Source organism: Poecilia formosa, unplaced genomic scaffold (assembly GCF_000485575.1).
Source record: "Poecilia formosa unplaced genomic scaffold, Poecilia_formosa-5.1.2 Scaffold264, whole genome shotgun sequence".
NCBI classification, from domain to species: Eukaryota; Metazoa; Chordata; class Actinopteri; order Cyprinodontiformes; family Poeciliidae; genus Poecilia; species Poecilia formosa.
In genome coordinates, this window is record NW_006800203.1 from 342,626 (window position 1) to 365,461 (window position 22,836).

General features: G+C 42.7%; 3 protein-coding genes across 5 annotated transcripts in view; 2 read left to right on the top strand and 1 right to left on the bottom strand.

The window, feature by feature from the left end:
- The window catches only part of mdn1 (midasin AAA ATPase 1), a 55,217-nt gene extending 46,415 nt beyond the window's left edge, over positions 1 to 8,802 (top strand). The window contains exons 85-102 of one of the 2 annotated variants that reach the window (XM_016680962.1): positions 45 to 180; positions 276 to 448; positions 528 to 659; positions 906 to 1,047; positions 1,416 to 1,705; positions 1,792 to 1,947; positions 2,621 to 2,722; positions 2,802 to 2,997; positions 3,077 to 3,247; positions 3,551 to 3,702; positions 3,815 to 3,904; positions 4,679 to 4,794; positions 4,930 to 5,104; positions 5,292 to 5,365; positions 5,464 to 5,578; positions 5,719 to 5,785; positions 7,256 to 7,398; positions 7,466 to 8,802. In XM_016680962.1, coding sequence (XP_016536448.1) covers positions 45 to 180; positions 276 to 448; positions 528 to 659; positions 906 to 1,047; positions 1,416 to 1,705; positions 1,792 to 1,947; positions 2,621 to 2,722; positions 2,802 to 2,997; positions 3,077 to 3,247; positions 3,551 to 3,702; positions 3,815 to 3,904; positions 4,679 to 4,794; positions 4,930 to 5,104; positions 5,292 to 5,365; positions 5,464 to 5,578; positions 5,719 to 5,785; positions 7,256 to 7,398; positions 7,466 to 7,651 — 2,616 coding nt within the window. In that variant the 3' untranslated portion in view covers positions 7,652 to 8,802. The remainder of the gene's footprint in view (positions 1 to 44; positions 181 to 275; positions 449 to 527; positions 660 to 905; positions 1,048 to 1,415; positions 1,706 to 1,791; positions 1,948 to 2,620; positions 2,723 to 2,801; positions 2,998 to 3,076; positions 3,248 to 3,550; positions 3,703 to 3,814; positions 3,905 to 4,678; positions 4,795 to 4,929; positions 5,105 to 5,291; positions 5,366 to 5,463; positions 5,579 to 5,718; positions 5,786 to 7,255; positions 7,399 to 7,465) is intronic. The other variant, XM_007570600.2, reaches the window with a different exon arrangement.
- A 578-nt stretch (positions 8,803 to 9,380) lies between these two features.
- Positions 9,381 to 11,425, top strand: lyrm2 (LYR motif containing 2). Its single transcript, XM_007570601.2, has 3 exons — positions 9,381 to 9,510; positions 9,583 to 9,723; positions 11,155 to 11,425. Exons 1-3 carry the CDS (start codon positions 9,469 to 9,471, stop codon positions 11,233 to 11,235), a joined length of 264 nt encoding a protein of 87 aa, XP_007570663.1. The 5' UTR covers positions 9,381 to 9,468; the 3' UTR covers positions 11,236 to 11,425.
- A 14-nt stretch (positions 11,426 to 11,439) lies between these two features.
- The window catches only part of ankrd6b (ankyrin repeat domain 6b), a 40,241-nt gene continuing 28,844 nt past the window's right edge, over positions 11,440 to 22,836 (bottom strand). For both annotated transcript variants that reach the window (XM_007570603.2, XM_007570602.2), the window contains 7 exons: positions 20,500 to 20,604; positions 19,524 to 19,625; positions 19,276 to 19,425; positions 18,862 to 19,014; positions 15,677 to 15,790; positions 15,153 to 15,420; positions 11,440 to 13,534 (listed from right to left, as the gene is read on the bottom strand). In XM_007570603.2, the coding sequence (XP_007570665.1) occupies positions 12,987 to 13,534; positions 15,153 to 15,420; positions 15,677 to 15,790; positions 18,862 to 19,014; positions 19,276 to 19,425; positions 19,524 to 19,625; positions 20,500 to 20,604 (1,440 nt within the window). In that variant the 3' untranslated portion in view covers positions 11,440 to 12,986. The remainder of the gene's footprint in view (positions 13,535 to 15,152; positions 15,421 to 15,676; positions 15,791 to 18,861; positions 19,015 to 19,275; positions 19,426 to 19,523; positions 19,626 to 20,499; positions 20,605 to 22,836) is intronic.

Here is a 22,836-nt window from a genome sequence, read left to right on the forward strand (position 1 = left end):
ATCGTGTCCCTGCAGGCTAATCTCTGATCCTCCTGTTCCTGCAGGTGGAGGATTCCTTCCAGGAGGGAGCAGAGAAGGAAGAGCAGCAGAATCAAGAAAACATCAAGTCAGAGGACAACGGCATCGAAATGTCTGAAGACTTTGATGGACGAGTTCATGATGGGGACGAGCATGAAGGCGGTGAGTTGAACGTGGGGACAGATGTGTCTTCCAGGACACGTCTCTGGCTATGGACATGCTGTGACTGACCCGCAGGCCTCTCTGCATGTTTATAGTTGAAGACAAGGAGTCTGATGAAGAGGAGGAAGAGGAACTGGACAAAAAGATGGGAGACCTGGGAGAAGGTCAGACAGACACATTGGATGAGAGAATGTGGGGGGATGATGAAGATGAGGATGAAGAGGAAGGCAGTGAGAAGGACGAGGAGTCTGGACAGGGCATGGACCAGGTATCAGCGGGTTTCAGGGTGTGTGTGAGACGGTTGTTCACACACCTTCATGTCCATGTTGTCCTCTGTCCTCCTGCAGGGAGAATCTGAGCTGGTGGCCAAAGAGGACAACCTGGATGCAGCCGACTCCAACAGGGACAAGAAGAGTCAGGACCAGGATGGAGAGCAGCATGAGGAGGAGACGGAGAAGATCCGTGAGCAAGGAGACGAGGTGACCTCACATCCCCTCCACCTGTTCACTACTTCCTGTTCCTGTTTGCCCTGTCGTCTCCATATCAGAACCAGAGTTGGGCATCAGTTGGGCAGAAATATGATAAGATAAATCAGTTTGCTGTCTTCAAGATGGAAGACAACAAAAACTTCAAGACATTTGTTAGAAGCCCAGAGGTCTCATTCTTTTTAAAAGCTCGGGATAATAACAGCAGTCCAAACTAACGTGTGTTCCTCTGGCTTCCAGAGAGAGTTTGATGAGAATGAGGTGGACCCATACCACGGTCAGCAGGAGCAGAGACCAGAACCAGAGGCCATGGACCTGCCTGATGACCTCAACCTGGACCAGGAGGAAGAGGCTGGAGGAGATGATGATGAGGATGGTGATGGTGAGGAAGCTGCTGCTCAACGTCTAAACACATGAGTGTGTTGTCACTCATGTTCTGCTACTTTCTAACTTTTGACTGTACTATATTAATTATTTTGACTTCAATTATCTGCAATTTCCTTTAGGAATCCAGATCAACAGATCAGTCTTATGTTTGCGTTTAAAAATTCTCTTGATTTGTTTTCCATTTATTAGGATCAGAATTTTATTCAGGACTTGGCTAGCTGAACAAAAATCTTCTAATATGAACTATTTTAAGTTTTCCATTTGTTTAATATGTAAGACTAATAGCATTTTTCATTCTTAAATGTCCTGTTTGTCCTATTTCTACAAATAGTGAATGACTTATTGACTGTTTGGACTTTTCAGATGAAAACCCGTTAGACATCGATGACAAGGCCATGGAGGTGGAGCTGAAAGAGGAAGAACAGAGAGATGGAGAGGAACAAGAGTCAGGAGAAGCTGAGGTAGAGAACCAGAGAGACGAAGAACAGAACCAGGAACCCAAACCTGAGGAAGAGGACGAGAAAGGACATGAGAAACAGGAAGGGGAAGAAGAGGCAGCTGATGAAGAAGAAGAAAAGGAGGGGAAGGAGAATAGAGAAGCACAGGAAGAAAAAGATAAGGCTGCTGGAGATGACAGCGGAGAGAAACCTAAGGTCTGAGTACAATCAGAGTTGATTGTGTGACAGAACCCAGAGCTGCTAACAGCCTCGTTGTTTGGGTGTTTTGTTGGGTCGTCCAGCAGGAGGATGAAGCTGAGAGTGAAGATGATGAGCAGCCCAGCTCTGCTGAGAGGAAGGAGCACGGTGCAGACGGTCAGACTGGAGAGCAGAACATTCAGAGTGACTCCGCTGTGGAGCTGGCCGGCGCTGCTGCAGAGACAGATCAGGCTAAAGAGGTAACGCTCCACCAGCTGCCCCTGACTGGGGCAAATATCAACCTTGTTTAGCCTGTTATAGAACATGAAAACAGTCTGCACTCTGACCAACTGGGCAGTCAGTTGATCAGAGTGTAACATATCTATTAAAAACAAACATGTTTTATTTAAAATAAAACATATCTGGTTCTTCTACAGCTGATTGAGATTTCTGGTCTCTGAAATTCCTGATCCTCAGTAGGAGGCAGATGGATTCTCTGCCTCAGATATCAATGTCTCTTAACTTGGTGTTAGCAACTGACTGAGAGGAGCACATGCTTAGTTTTTTAATAGGATTCAAGACAGAAAATTATCACAAACATCTCACACCAACTATCAAACATGGCTCAGTTTGCAGCCATGTTTGAACTATTTTAAGTTTTCCATTTGTTTAATATGTAAGACTAATAGCATTTTTCATTCTTAAATGTCCTGTTTGTGGACTGGAAGCCTCAGCTTCCAGTCCACAAGAGGACATGGTCTCCTCTTCAGAACAAGAAGTCAAATGTAAAGCTGCATGTCAGACAACCGAATCATCAGGCTACATCAAGACTGAGGGATTAACAGTTTGAGAAATGTAGAGTGAACTTAAAGTGACACTAATACAGGCCTGCTTCTTTGGATTTCCTGCTTGGTTTTTTGTTTCCTCCTCTAGGAGCGTGGCAGCGGTGCAGCTGATGCCAGCCAATCAGAAGGCCACCAGTCCAAGCTGACAGCCAGGATGGCCTCTCAGAAGCAGACTCAGAGCCAGACTCAGGTACTTCTCTTTCATCCCACTCTGCTGTTCTCCATGTTGGTGTTCAGTTGGAACGAGGTTCTTCCACTTCTTGTTTCAGAGCTTTAAGAGGAAACCAGGCCAAGCGGATAACGAGCGTTCGACGGGGGATTACAGTGAGCGCGTCAACAAGCGCCTGCGAATGGCAGAGAGCAGCCAGGAGTGCTCTGAGAGCAGGCAGGCAGACGGCCAGCAGGACTCAGACCTGTACGAACACATCCGACCCGGGGAGACGGCCTATGACTCCCAGACCTTTGGTCAGTGATCACGCACGCACGCACACACACACACACACAGTGCTCTGGAGCTCAGGAACCCTCTGATGCTTGCTTTCAGATGTCGCCAGTGCAGAGCAACAGAAGGCAACAGGACCTCTGAAGGATCAGGATGAAGATGGAAATGATGATGTTGCCATGGAGACAGAGGACCAGGAGGAACAGCTCCAGTCTGCTGATGTAGAGGAGCTGAAGCCGGAGCAGCTGGAGACCTCCAAGTTCTCCCAGAAAGGTTCCTGATTCCTCCTCCTGACCCCGAATATTGAGCCTGGTTCTGGAACCAATTCTGGTTCAGTTCTGGTCTGATTCTGACGTGGCTCTGGCTCTAGATCGGTCTGGTCCTGTCCGGTTCTAGTTCTGGTTCTGGTCTGGTCCGGTCCTTGTTTTTGTTCTTTTTCAGTTCTGGTCCAGTCCAGGTCCGGTCCGGATGCGAGCTGTGTCATCCATCAGACAGATGGATCAGAATCCAGCCTGGTGTGTTAGGCTCCTCTCCCTCCTTCTGCCCAGTTTCAGCCTCCATGTTATCATTGTGCAGGTGTGGAGAGCGGAGAGACTGAGCAACAGAGGCAGGATGAGGAAGATGAGAGGCTGAAGGAGCGATGGCCTCCTGGAGAGGAAGAACGATCCACCAGGAGCTCTGAATCCACCATTCACACGGCTCCTGCTGTCCTGCTGCTGTCTGAGCAGGTAGAACTCTGACCGCTGCTTCCTGTCCAGAAGCATCAATGCCCCAAAATCTAATAACTTCAGACAATACTGTAAGAAGTAGTTATTATTAAGTTCAGATATGTTTCTGTAGAAGACAGAGCGAGACCCAGAGGAGCTGAGGAGGGAGATGGAGCTGCAGCTGGAGGCCTGGCGTCAGCTGGCTCCAGGAACCCAGGAGGAGGTGAGGCACTCTCAGCTGGTTCACCTCTACTAACGACAAGCATCCTGGGGTCAAGTGTTACACATTGACCACTGAGCATGTACACCTGACATGTACAAACGGGGTGGCAAAACCCCCACACCCTGTCCTCATCTCAAAAATTAATCTGACAACAAGGTCACCAGTGAGCTTCTGTTAGCATTTCAGGAAGCAGGAAGTTCAGACTAACTAGAGATTCTGGTGGTTTTACCACATCCTCTAACAGGGAAGAGAAGAGAATATTATTGATTCCAAGGGAAAATTCCTTATTAATTGATAAGCTACTCCATTAAATGTTAATAATACAAATAAAATAAATAATACAAACATAATACATAATAATAAATATGTAATGACGTATAACATAATACTAATATACAAATATAACCATAATACAAATCTAACCATAAGCAATACAATTTCTTCCAGAGGGAATGCATCAATACACACATCATATGGTTTGTGTGTATTATATGTTTTTGACATATAATGCACATTTTTTCCAGTAAGCTTCTTACCATCAAACTGACACATTACATGTCGCAGGCAAATGTTAGTGACTGGATAAAATTTCAAACCTGAATACAGTCCACTCCTCCAGGAAGCATCGTTTCTCAACATATGAGAGCCCAGAGCCTCTGGAGGTCTGATTTCTACCAGGCTAGTTCTGTTCTAATGCAGCGTGGCATCTGAATGTGGAGAAGGTGTTTGTGTTTGCTGTAGCTCAGACTCTCCCTGCTGCTCTGTTGGTTCCAGGAGGCTGCAGCAGCTTCCATGTGGCTCCAGTACCAGGCCCTGACCTCTGCCCTCTCCCAGCAGCTGTGTGAGCAGCTGCGCCTCATCCTGGAGCCCACGCAGGCTGCCAAGCTTCGGTCAGTACACACTCTCTGGATGGATGTATTGTCTCTTTGCTGGGCCAGAACCCTGAGATGACCATGTGTTGATGATGGGTGTGTGTGTGTGTGTGTGTGCGCGTGTGTGTGTGTTTTCTCATTGCTGGTCCTCAGAGGGGACTACCGCACAGGGAAGCGGCTGAACATGAGGAAGGTGATCCCTTACATTGCTAGTCAGTTCAGAAAGGACAAGATCTGGCTGAGGAGGACCAAGCCCAGCAAGAGAGAGTACCAGATCTGTCTAGCAGTGGATGACTCTTCCAGCATGGTGGACAACCACTCCAAACAGGTACACGACCCCGACTGCAGACGTGACTTTATCTGAGCTCACAACTTTTTGTTGCTGGGAAAAAAACTTCTTCATTAGAAAGGAGGATGCACTCAAAGTGCTTCCTGTCTCTGAACCCAAAACGGTCCAATCGTTTGACAGCGTAATGTAACATTATGACTCTCTGTGCTTCCTCTGTGTGTTCCAGCTGGCATTTGAGTCCCTGTCAGTGATCATAAACGCTCTCACTCTGCTGGAGGTCGGCCAGGTGTCTGTGTGCAGGTGACGCCACTGCTGTTGGTCTGTATGGAGGAACAAATGTTTTGGCTCGATGTAAAAGTGAAGCTGATAAGAGTCCTGTCTCCTCCTCCTGTGTGTAGCTTTGGGGAGCAGATGCAGCTGCTGCATCCCTTCCAACAGCAGTTTAACGACGAGTCGGGGGCTCGCATTCTGCGCCTCTGTCAGTTCCAACAGAAGAAGACCAGGATAGCTCAGGTAGGAATTTCCCCAGCGGCTCTGAGGATTGTTCGCAGTCCTGTGTTTTTGTGTATTTTGTCTGAGCTGGAGGTCAGCTGCTCTGGAGCCCTGTAGATTCTGGGACGGCAGCCTGACTGGTTCTCTGTTCCCTTCTGCAGTTTTTGGAGACGTCTACTAAGATGTTTCTCTCAGCACGACAGCAAATTCCAGGATCTCTGAGCTCAGGTAAACCAGGATCACACTGCATCCATCCATCCATCCATTCATTCATTCATTCATTTCATTTTCTATACATCCTTGTCCCTATTGGGGTTGGGAGGTGCTTGTGTCTATCTCCAGCTAACATTACAGGCGAGAGGCAGGGTCAGCCTGGACAGGTCGCCAGTCTGTCGCAGGGCAACACAGAGACAGACAGGACAAACAACCATGCACACACACACCTAGGGAGAATTTGGAGAGGCCTATTAACCTGACAGTCATGTTTTTGGACTGTGGGAAGAAGCCAGAGTACCCAGAGAGAACCCACCATGCACAGGGAGAACATGGAAACTCCATGCAGAAAGACCCTGGGCCAGGAATCAAACCCAGAACCTTCTTGCTGCAAGGCAGCAGCTCTACCAACTGCGCCACTGTGCAGCCCTGCTGGACCAGTCATTACTGAATAATAATAATAATAATAAGAAGAAGAAGTTCGCAGTCCTGTGTTTGTGCTGACGAATACATTTTATCTGTATTCACCTTTCTTGACACTCAAGGTCACCTTACATAATGTAACATAAACACAAAATCAAAATACATAGTTAGGGCTGCTGTGGTGGCGCAGGGGCAAAGCACGACCCATATATTGAGGCCCTAGTCCTCATGGCGGTGGTCGCAGGTTCAATTCCCGGCCTGGTGACATTTGCCGCATGTCTTCCCCTCTCTGATTGGCCTCTTTCCTGTCGAACTACTTTCAAATAAAGGCCACTAGAGCCAACAAAAATAAAAAATACATAGTTAAACTTAAGTACAAAACAAGATTTAAACAGACAATGCAATTGCAGTCAAAGAGTGTAAGCTACTTGAAACAGATGAGTTTGAGTTTGGACTTGAAGTATGGAAAACAGTCTATGTTTCAAAGATCAGGTGGGAGCAGAGTAGCTGAATGCTCTGCTCACCGTAGGAACAAGACGGGCAGGGGGACGAACAGAAGAACAGGATCTGAGGGTACAGGGGGTGACCCCATGTGAAGGAGGTCCAAAAGATATGGAGGGGAGGTTGTGAACTGCTTTGACAGTTAGAAGGAGTATTTTATAGTTGATGTGAATGAGATGGGAATCCAATGGGGCTGTTAAATATTCATATTAAATATGACTGTCAGTATCCATTCAGTAACAAAAGAGACGGCTGAGATTGGAGCAGTTCTTCACTGATGCCTTTCAGGAAGAAGGTCTTGTGTTCAAATTATAAAGGTAAATCATCCACCACAACTGGATCACCTTAAAATGTCCAACCAACACCAGGACAAGACCTGTGCACTAATAATAATATTCAATAGCCTGATTAATGCTTTGTGACATCTGCTGACTTTAAACGAGATGGTGTGTCAGGATTGTGTTTGATAAAGGCAGGAGCAAAGTGTTGCTCTTCACTTCAGCGTGATCAGCTTCTGTAGTCAGAAAATCATGATTCATACTGACTCCTGATGACCCTCAGAGACGGCCCAGCTGCTGCTCATCGTGTCTGACGGCAGGGGACTGTTCCTGGAGGGCAAGGAGCGCGTGGTGGCAGCTGTGAAGGGAGCACGCACAGCTAACATCTTTGTGATCTTCGTGGTGCTGGACAACCCCAACACCCGGGTGAGAGCATGACAACCGACCCTTCTGTCCTCTGTAGAATGAATACTAACCCTGTTCTGTGCTGCAGGACTCCATCCTGGACATCAAGGTGCCCATCTTCAAAGGGCCAGGAGAGCTGCCAGAGATCCGCTCCTACATGGACGAGTTCCCCTTCCCCTTCTACGTCATCCTGCGGGACGTCAACGCCCTGCCGGAGACGCTGAGCGACGCGCTCAGGCAGTGGTTTGAGCTCATCACAGCTGCTGACCAATAGGAAGGCCAGAAGAAGCGGCTAACTGCTGGAACCTGCAGAGCAGGCCCTCTGACCATGTGCCTTCAGCCTGTTGTTTTCCCCAGTGTGACAGCAGGCTGTCAGTCTGATAATGTTTCATGTTAGAATCTTCAACATCTAACATTTTTAGCAAAGATGGAACAACTGTTCTGAAGACGACAGACTCAGATGTTAGACTGGGTCAAGCTGCTGTGTGGACAAGACTGTCCATGTCTTCACTGGTTCACAGTATGTGGGGACGGACAGTCAGGGGACCTAATCATGTGCCTTGGGGAACACCATCAGGATGCGCAAGCTATGTTTAAACACTTCGTTCAGCTATTGTTTGGAAGGAAAGCCACATACTGACAGGACAAATGTGAGACGTTTCTGATGTGTACATGAGCAGAAATATTTCAGTTTTATGTATTTACCTGCTAATGTGAATGATGTAAAGATCAGAGGTTTAAAGGTTGTGCCACATTTCTCTCACCTGGCAGAGGAGCAACACAGCTCTGCTCCATGTTGGTAGATCATTATTTTACTATTATTTTTAATCTATCATAATAAAGTTTTATGGAAAGAACATGAATTTGGTTAAACTATAAATTTGTCCTCTTCAGAGAAGCTAAAACTGACTCCTCACTTCTACCTGCATGTCTGAGAAAATCTAAATGTTTTATGGTAAGTGTTGATCTCATAAGAACAATTAACTCAATTATTTTGTTCAGTGACTCTAAGAGCAAAAAACTTGCTGTTTTTCTCATCACTTTCTTTTGATTTAATGTGCATTTTTACATGACCAGTAATTATCAGGAGTAGCAGAAGACTAGAAAACAAAGCTAACAGTTATTACATGCATACATGGCTAATTCTGCAGAACAGTCAATCAAAAGTGTTCAAATTCTACAAATAATCGCCATTTCTGCCAAATTGAAATTTATCTATGAACTGAAGGTCTGCCTGATCTGAGTTTCTTTCAACAGGGGATTTCTACAGGAAAGGTAACTACAGGAAAGAAGGTCTCAAAGTCTCAAAAGTCATTAGATGTAACATCCATTTATGTGATAAATGAATTTGTTGCCATGTTATGGAGGGGAACAGATTATGTCAGGTAACTTTGGCAAATAAAGAGCAAATGTATAAATTCTTGATGGAATCCCATGGGGTGATAAACAGTACAAAGTGTGAGCTTCAGACTGAAGTATTGTGTTCTTTGATGATTCTAAAACCTTTCTTTTTCTTCTCTGATAAGAGAGGAATCGTGTTCTCATACATCTCAGAATCATTGTAAGGATTTATTATTTTAGACCAATAAATGACTTTAATGATAAAAAAAACATAAGTGTAACCAGAGGTAACGAAGGTAAGTTCAAGAACATTTTCAGGGCACTTTAATTCATAGGTTATGTGTTTTTTTTGTTTGTTTTTTTTTTCTGAAATAAAATCAGTTTAACCCGTTTTCAAAACTGTTTCAACATGGAGTGTGCCTTTTTGTTGAAATCCCAGTTTCATATGTTGCTCTGCAAAAAGGTCAACACAGACTGGATACAGTCCTCTGCTCCACCCCTTTACAGAGCATCGTGACCTTCGTGATGCTTCAAAAATCCTTGAACTAACTAACCTTAAACTAAAATTGAGGACTTTAGTCATTTTTGAACAAGTTTATTAGAAAGGTGATTTCCTGTTATATCATGATTGACCTCCAATCCAGCAGTTGGCGCTATTGTACCAAAGGGAGTGAGTCCTCCAGAGTCCGGTGAAACAGCTGTTAGCCTCCCCAGGACCACGGCAACCTGTCTGCTTCCACCTGGGCAGAGATGGGCTCCAGGTTACCGCCAGCAGCGCTCTCTTTAAAGCAGGTAACCCCGAACTGAGACCGACTCTGAGACTGAGAGCTGGCCTTTGGGAACTAACAGCAGCTGGTGTGTCAGTTTCTACAGAGGCAGAAGGTTCTGGGAGTTTATAGAAGCATGCTGAGGACCATCCGCCAGGTTCCGGACGAGGCGGACAGGAAGTACCTGAGAGACTGGGCCAGGGAGGAATTCAAGAGGAACAAGAACGCCACCAACCAGGTTCTTCAGACTGTTAGCTTTTCCGTTTCATAACGGACTCCTCATGCGTTCAGCCCCTCATTTTACAAGACAAGCAAGTCCGATTCATATACCATAGTCAATAGATTAATTCCAGTACAGTTGGATTCAAAATATAAGTAAGCACAGAAATGTGTCAAAAAGAATATGTGGAATTAATAGCAGCAATAGTTCATCATAAATATGAAAATTGAGAGATGTTTGTTTACTAAAGAGAAACTTAGGATTATTTCTATCTTTCTCTATTAATGATGATTAATACAATGTTCTAACTTGGTGAGTCTTTTATACAGTGTAAACTATTTTTCCAAGTTACACATCTAGATATAAAGAGCACTATTTTCTCTCAAATTTCCTATCGTTCTTCTTCAAAGCACACAGATCTGAATTAGGAGCCAACCTCCTTTGGATAATTCTATTCTTCTTGAGGTGACCACATTGTCTAATGAGGAAGTAAAACTATGAACAAGAACGTCAATTTCAGAAGGACTAGAAATTAAATTTCTCCCTCCATCTGTTTCTATGAGATTCAGAGGAAATTAAACATGGAACAGATTCTTTAAAGGTTCTAGCAGCTTTATCTGATAAAGATCTTCTACACATTTTTCTCTCAGGTTTTGAGTACTGAGTTAAACTCAAAGGTTATTAAAAATGGTCAAACAGCAAAGGGTTACTGTTATGTCTTCACAGGTAATGCTGTATGTCAGCAGCACGAGGTCTAACGTATGTAGATAAGAGTGAGCAGGACTGTGGATTATTTGAGTAAAATTAATTGAGTTTATTAAATCTTTAGTTATACCACTTTGTTACATCATGTAAGTCATGACGTTATCTGGCTCTAGCAGGAGAGAACCATTTTAATAAGTTTCTAGTCTGTCACTGTCCAGACCCGGTTTATGTCCAGGTGGGTCTAAACCCAGCTAGAACAAAGACGGCCTGGGACTAAACCAAAAAAACATAGGGAGCCCCCTGCTGACCATAGTTTTTCAGCATAACTTTATTGTGAACGTCAGTGCTTTGTAATTTTAATAAAGGCTTAGAGATAATGAAAACCCAGTTCTGTTTGTCAAAGAATACTATAAAAAAGACCATAAAAAAACTTTTTAATACAGAAATGTAATCAGGAAGATAGCTGACTTTATTATTGCCATGCACACATTCTTCATGTTTTCCTCCTCATCCGTCCTAATGGATTATATTTCTCTAATAAAAGGCTGCAGCCTCAGACACTCATCTGCTCATGTATTCTGTGTCTGTCTTTCTTCGGACAGTCTGTAGTGAAATCCTGTGTAATTCCCTTTGGGATTAATAAAGTATGATTATCTGATGGTATCCACTTGATGGTGTAATAAGACCCAATTATCAGGTCTGTGGGCTGCACTGATCTCGGGTCTCTCTCTCTCATTGGCTCAGGATGCTATCCGCATGATGATCACACAGGCCACCAACCACCTGGAGGAGCTGCAGAAGTCTCTGTTGCTAGCGAAAAGCTGACCTCTGCATTCTTCAGGAGTGTTCTTTACTTTTCTTCAGTGAAGAAAATCAGGATTTCAGTTGGATTGACAGTATGATACGCCACCTGGTGGCCCTGTGTGTTCATGACGTCCGTGTACGAGTCCAGTGCAGCATCTGCCAATCAGGTATTTCATGTAAATTAAAAAGGCAATAAAGAAACTATCACACACAGCTGCAATGCTGTTTTTTTTATCATAACATATGTTTTCTGGCATCGTGATCAGAGTGCATTATTCATATAAAGGGAAAATTGACATTAGAAAGTAACACTGCAGCTGTTCTTCATGCAACACATTCAACCATAAACAAACACTTAGCTGAGCTTCAGAAGAGATTTATCACGTTTCATGTTCACAAAGAATCCCACCCATGTTGATATCTACTTAATGTTTTATTATGAAAGCCAAATTGCTATGACCTCAGTGTAAACAGCAAACACTCTGTATGAAGACACAGTAGGGTCTTCATACTTAACTACATTGAAGGTTACCTGATACACTAAAATAGCATTATGAGGTACAGAACCAGGTCACTGAAGGAAGTTCTGCTCTGGGGTCTCAAACTGACCACTGCAGACTGAAAGACCAGAGTCCTGCAACATTTAGAAGTGTCCTACATCCTGCATCTGAATTAAAACTGCAGATGTAGATCTACAGTTTTAATTCAGATGTAGCAGAGTCGTGTAGCTTGACTGCATGCAGGCAAGCTACACGGCTCTGCTAATGATGGAGCCAGGTATGCTGAAGCAGAGAGACATGTAACACTTCATGCCAGCGGCCCTGGAGGACTGCAGTCAGACCTCTGCAGGATGCACAGCTCTCAGTAAGGGACAAAACACCCGTTTCTAGTCTCAGAACGGTTTCTCCTTCTGAATATCAAGCTCATATAAAAGGAAACATTTACAAAAAGACAAAGATCCATTATTCTTCTGATGAATTTCCCCTGGATTCCCTGAGTGTGCACTTGATTAAAAAGGATGAATGACATAAAAAATGAATGTTCTACTTCTGGGGTTATATTTAAATCACTACATCTAAAATCCCAACTAATGAGATGCTTAGCTTAAATGTAAAGATCCTCCATGTATGTCTAATATTTCACATAACTAGAGAAAAAAGCTGTTACTATTTCAGTAATGCCATGATGTGTTCTGTGGGCTTCCTTCCTGTCTCATCCAGCAAACAGCAGATTAATTACATCAGTGGCATTTTAAACATTTTTTTTAGTCTTCAACAATCTGTGTGTTAACTCTACAGCTTTAATAAAAGTCACTATGCAGTAAAACAAATGGCTGGAAATCCACCAGGTTTTTTCCACATTCAGTGTTATAAATACATCATAGCTTATCTGTTTGAATCCAGCAGGCAGCAGGCAGGCAGGCATGATGGTGTGATCATAGCAAACACTAGTGAACACTAGGGGTCATAGTGAACACTAGGGGTCATAGTGAACACTAGGGGTCATAGTGAACACTAGGGGTCATAGTGAACACTAGGGGTCATAGTATGTTCTATGATCCATAGTGGATTTCAAGGATGCTATATGAAGAAGATGCTGTGCTTCTTCACATAGCATCTTTATGTTAAGAACATAAGAATGTTATTTTCAATATGTACACATTAAGTCATTTGCTCAGTTCTGCAATAACAATCAGCCCCACATGGATGGAGGTGCTGAATATTCCAGGCAGCCCCACCCCCTGGAAGGCCAGAATGTTCTGAAGAGGCGCGTTAGTAGTCGTCATGGCGACTTGTCCTCAGAACACGGAGCTCTTCCTCCAGGTTAGCGATCCTCTGGACCAGAGCAGCCTTGTCGGCCTGAGCCCTCTGGTTGGCCTGCCAGCGGGCCTCCTGCACCTTCCTCTCATACCAGCGCTCCATCTGGGTGGACACGGCCTCGAAGAAGTACTGGGTCACCTCCACAGCGTGCATGCTGTCCCTCTCCTGAGCAAAGGACGGCCCACCAGAGAGGTCTTTAAGCAGCTCCATAGTCCGGATCCCTGTGTCTCCCCTTGACCTGGTCCTGCCGCCTGCATGCTTTTCATGCTGCTTTGCTCTGACTCGGCCTCTCTCTACGTCTCTGCTGCTGCAGCGCCGCCCTGTGGCAGGAGACAGGCTGCTGGCTCTGTGCCTCGGTCTCCCAGCAGCCTTTGGGTCTGCCAGGCCCGCTCTCTGCAGGTTCTGTTTATTCCTCTGAGCGTCTGCAGAGCGTTCCTTAGGCCGGACCACCTGGACAGACGACAGTGCTGCAACCTCTGTCTTATGCTCCTTCTCACCATCTGGTTGGAGGTGGAAAGGATTAGTTTAGTCAACCGTCATGCAACCATTAACTATTAATCCATTTGGGGTAAGCTGACAAAGTTCATCTGATCAGAAATCATGTTTTGTGGAGTTATTAAAAAGGTTCAATTCATGTTTTCATCTAGTTTTAGTAACACTTTATTGGTGTACATTTATCAGTGCATTGTAGGTTTTAGGGATGTAAAGCTGAACAAAGTCCCAGTTCAGTGTGTAGCTTAGTTTTAAAGCCATAGTTCTTCAGTTTGAAATGACTTCAATTAATTTTAATTGAATTTCTTTTTGTTTTGACTGTAAGCAGTGGCGTCAAACTGCAGTCCTACATTTGAATCAGAGGTCTAACTTACTGATGTGTCCTCTGTGCTGAGGCACTGAAGTGTGTGTTGAGTGATCCAGGAGGATCAGAATTAGGATCCACAGAGTGGATCCTGTATTCTAATATCCTTCTAATTTCTGATGTTTTAAAAGGTGAAGTGTGTCCAAATAAAGCTGAATGAGATACTTATATAACTCATCTGTGCTGAGGCATTATAGAGCTTTGCACAAAGGCAAGGCTCAGCTCAGCCAGGTCACTGCAGGATGAGACAGCAGAGAGTCATACAGGAACTTCTGGGACCAGAGAATCCACTAGAACAGGGGAGCTCAGGTCCAGTCCTCCAGAGCTGCCATCCTGCAACTTTCAGATGCTTCCCTGCTCCAACACACCTGAATCAAATGAATGGCTCGTTAGCAGGTCTGTTCAGAGCTGATCCCGGTCTGTTGGAGTAAGGATGCATCTAAAAGTTGCAGGTAGCTCTCGAGGACTGGACTTGAGCACCCTGCACTAGAATAATGGGAAGGTGAGAAAATGTTTAATCCCAACTAATGTAAACCTGATGATGCATTTCTGACAACACCTGCACTCACAAAGCACATAAAGTGCTTCATCTACTGAGATGAACCTGAGCACAGAGAAGGTTCTTATCTTTAAGTTATAAATAATAAATAAGCTCCCAAGGTTTGTGACACTCACACCAACATCCTCTCCCCAATTTGTTTCTAGTTTTCTTTTTGATCCAGCAATATATATTATTATATTAAGAGATTAAGAATTTATGTATTAGTATCACAAACATCATTTACATGTTTATTGAGTTTAAGGCTTCATGCATCATGTTGTTTCCATGTTGCCTATTTTACATATTTGTCCACTTGATGTCGTAGTAGAGCAAATGAAGCACCAACGGCTCGAGTCAAACAGTTGGATGAAATGCCTCAGTGCATCGTGAAGCTTCATCTCACCATCACTAGGCTAAACTGCATCATTAGCATGCAGTCAAGCTACACAGCTCTGCTAATGAGCTAATAATGGAACCAGGTGTGCTGAAGCAGAGAGACATGTAACAGCTGCAGGCCAGCAGCCCTGGAGGACTGCAGCCAGAGACCTCTGCTGTAAACAGTGTGTGTGTCCTGATTACTGCAGTCTGTGTTCATATGTAGTCTGTAATCAGAGCCCATAGATTTTTTTAATTTTCTGACTGCAGGGAATGATTTGCTTTTAACTCAACTGTCTGGAACTGGTTCTGTTTACTTGTGTGGATCTAGTAGCTGAACCATCACCTGGAGAGTTCTCCACATGAACCACAAAGTAGTGGCTGGCCGAGCCGCCCTCCACCTTACTGGCTTCAGCCCGGCTGGGCAGTGGGAGTGGGGAGCTGCAGCCCAGCTCAGCAGGCTGCACGGTGCTGCTGGCTCCATCAGCTTCACACAGATCATCAGCCAGAGAGGAGGAGCGCTGCAGCTTGGTGCTGGAGTCTCCCATGAAGCGGACCTCCATGTTCTGTAGTTTGGACAAACACCAGCTCTTCAGCTCAGTAGCCAGAGACGTCTGCTTAGAGAACACACAGAACCACACAAGGCCAGCTTTAAAGGAAACTTTTACATCGTCACATTTGTTTGTCTTTGCACAAAGCTTTAAGTTGATCAACTAACTATCCATGTTCAAAGTTTGATTCATGCATTTGAGGTTAGATTTTTAGCTAAATAAGGTAAAGATGTAGAAGATGAGAGGATGACTGAGGAGAGGAGAACCTGTAGGAAGTCCTGTAATGTTGGAGAGATTTATTCCAGCAGCGACTGATTACCTGTCTCTTCTCTGCTTCCAGTCGCTCCTGCAGAGCCCAGTGCTCCATCCTCTGCAGACACTCGCTCTTCTCTGCAGAAACTCTTTCCACCGTCATCTTATCCAGAGCTCGGATCTGAGGACCAGCACACGGAGCAGCATTCTGATACCAACTACTGCTCTGCCACGCCCAGTTCCTCTCCTCTGGGTTTGTAGCCAGAAGAGATTATGAACTGGTTTCTGGAAGAATCAACTTCCAGAAAACTGCAAAACAGCTGAAACACTAAGTTCCTTTAAACCTAGACTAAAAACCCAAATGTTTAGAGTTGCTTGTGAAACATTAATCAACAATCTGATGTGTAACAACAGCAAAATGTAATGTTTCAATTGTTGACTGTTTTATGATTTTGCATTTTTATGTTTTTATGGTATAAAGCAATTTGAAATGCCTTGTTGATGAAATGTGCCATACAAATAAAATGTGATTGATTGATTGATTGATTGATTGATTGATTGATTGATTGATTGATTGATTGATTGATTGATTGATTGATTGATTGATTGGTTGGTTGGTTGGTTGGTTGGTTGGTTGGTTGGTTGGTTGGTTGGTTGGTTGGTTGGTTGGTTGGTTGACTGACTGACTGACTGACTGACTGACTGACTGACTGACTGACTGATTGACTGACTGATTGATTGATTGATTGATTGATTGATTGCACTCAAAAAAGATTTCCATTTTCACTTAATCCACATTGCAATGTAATTATTAGGGGGGCACTGACATGAAATTTCTATTGACAGATATCAGATCTTGTTATTGTTGTTAGGGCTGGTAACCAAGTTTTATAAATTATAAATTTCTCTATCCTTTTGTCACCATTAAAAAACAATGATTCTTTGAATCCCACAATCCTGCACTGCCTCACATGACCAAGTCCAATGAAACACCACCTCCTCTATTAAATATGTTCAAAACACTAAGCAAATATAGTTTTTACTGCAGCAACTCACACTCCATATTCACTGGGGAAAATAACACATAGTTGTTTTAAACAACATTCCACTGCTAACATCAACTCCCAACACATCATATTAAATAAAGATAACAAGCATTTTAAATTTGTAATTTACTTTTTTGGTATACTTCTTACTTTCCTTTTAAAGTATCCAGCCATTTTAAAGTTTGATATATGAGGTTTAAATATGCATAACACAGGGGTCTGCTTCTCTTTGTCTTCTAAAGACAAAACACAAGAGGACAACAAGCAGCTGAAGTCAGGGAGGTGTGTGTGCGCATGTGTGCAGAAGTAATATAAATATAACTCCATGTTCAGCTTGGTTTGTCATAGCTGTTTTAAACTTTTATGTGCTTCTCTGACTATAGATATGAGGATATTTCAACACACAAAAACACACACACACCTACATTAGTAGGTAAAAGAGCTCTTACACTCACTATGACAGAACTACAGCAATGACTGGCCTCTTGGGGGCACCCAGTCTCCATAGCAACCATTACACGCCATATGAATGCTAACCTATCAGTTGGAGGCCAGGCTTTGTAAATGGGTTCTTAACTGGAACATAACAGTCTGATAAAACAGAATAAGATTGAGACTTTTAGTAACAAGTAAAGAGCGACTATGTAGAAACACCTCATGTTATGCCTGGTGGAGGATCTGTGATGGCCAGTTTTCAAGTATCTGATCTTTGGAGTTCTTTGAAATACCAAGATGTCTGAATGAGACTGACAATATTAGCTTGTTAAGGAACTAGAGTGTAACCCAACTTCCATCATCCTTCCTGTCCTCAGAGTCGTTTCCTACAGAAAACTGGTAGCTGGACATTAGAGAGGGACATGCAGTGATCCCTCCCTCTGTATGCTCAGCTCAACTGTTCCTGCACCGCTGCCCCACCAACAGTCAGGGTGGAGGAAAGTATGCAACCTGTAGTGGATGCAGAAAAGACATCACTGTCTGTCCTGACATGTAATTTATTTTTAACTAAAACATAAAAAACAGCTGCTAATGTCCAGAGACTCCTCTAGCCTGGAATATGACGAGAATCTCCTAAAGTGACCTGCAGCTGTGAGGAGCACAATGCAGCAGCATGGAGACAAACACAAACCACCTCTCACACTGTGACTTAAACACACAACTAATTTGTTTTAATGTAACTTGTTACTTAACCCAGAATTTTTTTCAGAACTTTTTAGTGTGAGACTAAGCTACTGAAGTAAAAGAAGCATTTATTTGAAAGCCTTTTGCACATCCTTTATGAATGACTATCCACTGAGTGGCCTTAAAGATTCCTGCCTTAAAGCCTGAACCGATCCCTGGCTGGGTCCAGGACAAGGACAGCTCAGACCCAACAGTCTGAAGGAAATCCAGATCAATGCTGCTCAACCACTTCTGCTTCATAGTGAATTATGTGCTAATAAAACAATATTATGATCAACATAAGGTGTACTTTGTTGCAATAAGACAGTAGACCTAAGGTAGAATTTTAAAAGATGCTCATGAAATCGCTTACATTATTCACCAACAATAACTCATTCCACATGTAAAATAATAAAGGATATAATCTCATTATGAATAAACAAACACTCTCTTGTCTCTTCCTCTCCTCCTAGAATCAATAAATTATTTGTGGTTCCCAGGAAACAATCTTTCCTGCTCACAACCAGGATCAGCAGAGGTGAGCCAAGGCTGACAAACCAGATGCCTTAATATTCCTCACATACATCTTCATTAATCAAGAGAGTTGGAGGTATATTATGAGTTTTCTGTTTGTGTGTCTGCACATGGTGGGGAAACGCTGCAGAGCCGAGGGCAGGCTGACTGAGACAACGGTGTAATCAAATGAAGAAAAGGTTTTAACAGTCTTCTAATTAATCTGTTCATTCCAAAGCAGTATCAGCATAGAGAATATCAAATACAGGAGAAAATGGGATTCAAACAGACGTTTCATGGTGATGATGGCAGCTGGATTTAATTCTGCATCATCCAGAAACAATGGTTCAGTTCAGTAAGCGTTTTGTATCAGAGCTGCTCAGGTCAGTGGAGGTCAGAACTGGAAAATACTTACAAAAGATGTTCACCAGAATTTTTGTGCAGTCCATTCATTTAACTTTTAGCCTAGATGATATGACTGTGTGTTTACAGTCAGTATGTTGAGCTATTGAGTTGAGAGAGCAGCAGAGTCTACCTGGTGTTTGCTCCTGCGGTCCAGCTGACCCATCTTTTTGTTGACCAGATCTTCCACGGCGTGGATCTCTGTCTTCATCTCCTCCTTAGTGGCTTCCAGCTGGTTCTCCAATTTACTGAGCAGTGGGTCACAGCGGCAGCCGTTCAGTGGAGCCTGCAGCACAACACACACACACACACACACACTCACTGGGATCCAGCAGACCTGCTCTTTAAACTCTAGCAGTGTGAACTAACATTCAGGATGTTCATTGATTTAGGATTTGCTGAGCTGGTATTTTGGACAATCTAGAAAAGGCCGTAGGACAAAATATATGATGTTTTTAAACAATAATCATTTCTGAGCACTTATCAGTCCATTAAGTGTTAATAGAACTTAGAATGACACTGACCAGAGGAGACCTTGTGTACTTACTTGCATGATCTTGCCATCCTTGCCCCTGTAGAGTGTGTAGAGCTGATAAGCTTTGTAGTTGTGAGGTGGAATGGATCCATAAGGAGAGGCTCCATGTGTTTTGTTTTTCCTCCTGATCTCTCTGCGGCGCAGAGGTTCGGACAAAGATGGCTGCCAAAACAATGATCCCAGTAGTTATTGTGTTTTCCGGCACTTCCACAGCAACAACTCTTCCATGCATTCAGCAACCCGAGCTTCATCTGTTTCACCTTTTCTTTCTGCTTCCTGGCCTTCTCTTGTCTGCTGTTTGCCTCTGCCAGTGAAGCTGCTGGGTCACTGCTCTGGGTGCCGTCTGCAGCAGATGCACTGTCCTGCAAAACACAGTTCAAGGGATAATTATTAAGTTTTCAAATGTGAAGCAGAAAAAATGGAAATATCATGAAAAAAAAACTTTGACTGGAACCATGTTTTGGGGATTACAGATGAATTCACTTCACTTTGTTATGATTCAGTTCAGTAGTGCTAACTGTGTCTCTGTTTTCCTGCTTTTGGATTCACTACTGCATCAGAAGTTTACTCTTCTTCTCAATGCAAAGTTTATTGATATTACAACCTCAGCTGACCACACTGCTTCACGACAATCACAGGTAGCTAAATCATAAAACAGAAAATAAAATTAAGTTTAGTAAAAAAAAAAGAAAGAAAGAAAGAAAGACAATTACAAAATTGGCAGAAAATACCAAACAATAATATGATTAAAAATCAAGACAGACTTAATGTCAGCTGCAGTGATTTCACAAAAACTCGAATCACTCAATTATAAAGAACGCATACTGTAAGCATAGCTACATATTTCATGAATTGTGGACGATGTCTGATGGACTTCTGAACTGAGATGTTATTTCCACTGTTATAATACGTGAAAAGCATCGAGTCTCAGCCTTAAACAACAGGCAGGAGGCAGTGTTTCATTAGCTGTATTTGAGGCAAGTTATAACCAGGAGTGTTAGCATAAAGATTTAGTTTTGTATTAGGTCAGATCGAATGAGAATGTTCAGGAAAAACAAGTTTGTTCAGCAGCAGTGTGGACCAGAGAGACGTAAACAAAATAAAGCAAACTGACTCAAATCTTAAAAAAAAAAAAAAGATTTGATTTTCTTTTACCATCACCTATTTCAAAGGTAACCTCTGGAATCCGTCATGGATTCCAGAGGTTACCTTTTCAGGTCCTCCTGATTTACTTACATTACAGCTCAGCATCTCATCTCTGGGCACCGACCGCGCTCGGCGGTCTGCTTTCAGCTTCTCTCTTCTCTTCCTCACAGTCCTGCCACGCATGAAGCTCTGCACCTGCACATGACACACACAGATCACATCACACAATGATTCACACGACGATACACACACACAAAACTCCAATTTATACTAAAAATAATATTTTTATTTAAAAATGATGCAAAACTAAAGCATCATTACTGTGTAATGATGTAAAGCATATTTACTGTGGAATTATAAATATTTTTGCAAGAAATGATTGAGATAGTACATTAGACAATGGTTAGTCTAACACTGAAGGACAGTGTGTGTGAGACCTGTCACAACATATGTGAGAGCAAGAACTGAATTAATTCAGACTCATCACAACACAGTTGTGATGCGGATCCACACTGTAAAAAACAGTGTGGGTCTAAAGTCTGCCACGTCCTGCAGCACAAGGACACCTCTATGTACTTCAAACAGGAGATCACTCCTAGATCTGAATGTTGGAGGTAACCAAGTTCATTTGAAAATATAACTTATGTAAATAGAAAAGATGAATATTCTCTGTGCTCTTCACTATTTAACTCATCAGTCAGTGGAGGACAGGAAGGACTACAACTACCAGGAGATCCACATCAGAACCAGACTGGAGAAGTAGATGCTTCCTGATAGAGATCAGATCCTCCTGTCTGCTGCCTCATGTTGGGGCTCTTTCACCAGCGTATTGTAGCCTGAGCACCAGGGCTGCAATGAACCATTACTCCAGCAATCAGTCATTCTGACGTTCAATTGGATTAAAAACATTTGGAACATTCTGCAGATTTTTAATTTAACCAGTTTTTTATACATTAGAAATATGTTAAAAGATGCAAATAAACACATTTTCAATTCCTTCCTTTAAATAATAAAATGTTATTTGACAGCCATAAACTGTTAAGCAAACAGTTTATGGCTGATTTGGTGATTCGCTTTGGATTAATACATTAATAATTGAATAGCAAAAGGTGCTTAATAGAAATTTTTAGCAGAATTTGAAACAGGTGAAAGAAAAGTTTAGTGCAGAACCATCCTGGATAACCAAACGGGGCAAGCATACTCCTATAACCCTGTTGCTATAGCAACTAGCCGAACTCTGTCCTCCCTCAAACCATCACACTGCACAACCAAATATCTCAGGCAGGAATACTGCCTCTTTGGTCAAACCAATTCAATGTTCACTGCATTCTCAACTCTGTGTTTTAAGTTTTATCTAACCATTAATCGATGATGTGCATTTTGTTTGTGCAAACTCATTTAGAAATTATATTTCACTGTACTATGAACTATAGTGTTCATAGTTAGTTTTTTACAGTGTGGATCCCACACTGTAAAAAACAGTGTGGGTTGTCAGAGAGCAGCTCTCTGACAATATGTCTAATAACAGAAATTAGAAAACAGAAATAGAATAACATAGAATCCTATGTTAAGTGTATAAGATTATCCTTCTGGTGACCTGAGGATCTGTTCAAACTAGACAGATATGGCAGCATAACACAATGCATTTCACCAGGCCCACTAATGTCTGTGGAATAAAAGTCATGTTTAATTCCAAATCTCTGACCCTAATGGGTATTTGAGTGTTATATAAATTGCTGCAGAGGCTGTTGGTACAAATGTCTGATTATTTACACAGCAGGTCTGGAAGCAATCAGCTTTCTGTTAAACATGCCTTAGTTCAAAACCAATAGGATTATTAATTTTGGGATGTGTTTAGTGACTGATTAGATATTTTAAATATGCGCCACATTCCTCTATTTAAATGTACAACAATGTTGTGATAACATTGCCAAAACATCCAACTAAAGAAAAGTAGGATTTATTTTTATGGTTAAGACAAACGCAGTTTCTGTATGATGAAATTATTAAGGCGGTAGAATGAGCCAAAGGCTTAGAACCACTCTGTGAATATCCTGATGTGAATCTGGTTCAGATCTGAAAATGTCTGACAGACATCTCCTTCCAACCTGATGGAGAACAACAGGCCAAACTGCCTGAAGCCAGGTGACTTTATATTCAAAACTGCTGCTGAGGTTCTGTATTGTTGCCAAAAAAGAAACATCAAAGTGTTAAGCAAAGGCTGTGAATACTTATGTACATATGGTTTCTTAGTTTTCTATTTCTAATAAATTTACAAAATGCGAAAAAAATAAAAAATAAAAAAATATCCCGTTGTTATATCCTATAATGAGATATAACAATACCCCATTGTTATGATGGCATATTTTTGAGTAGAGATCAATTTAATACAATTTGGAATGAGTCTGTAACATGGCTTGTGTCAGA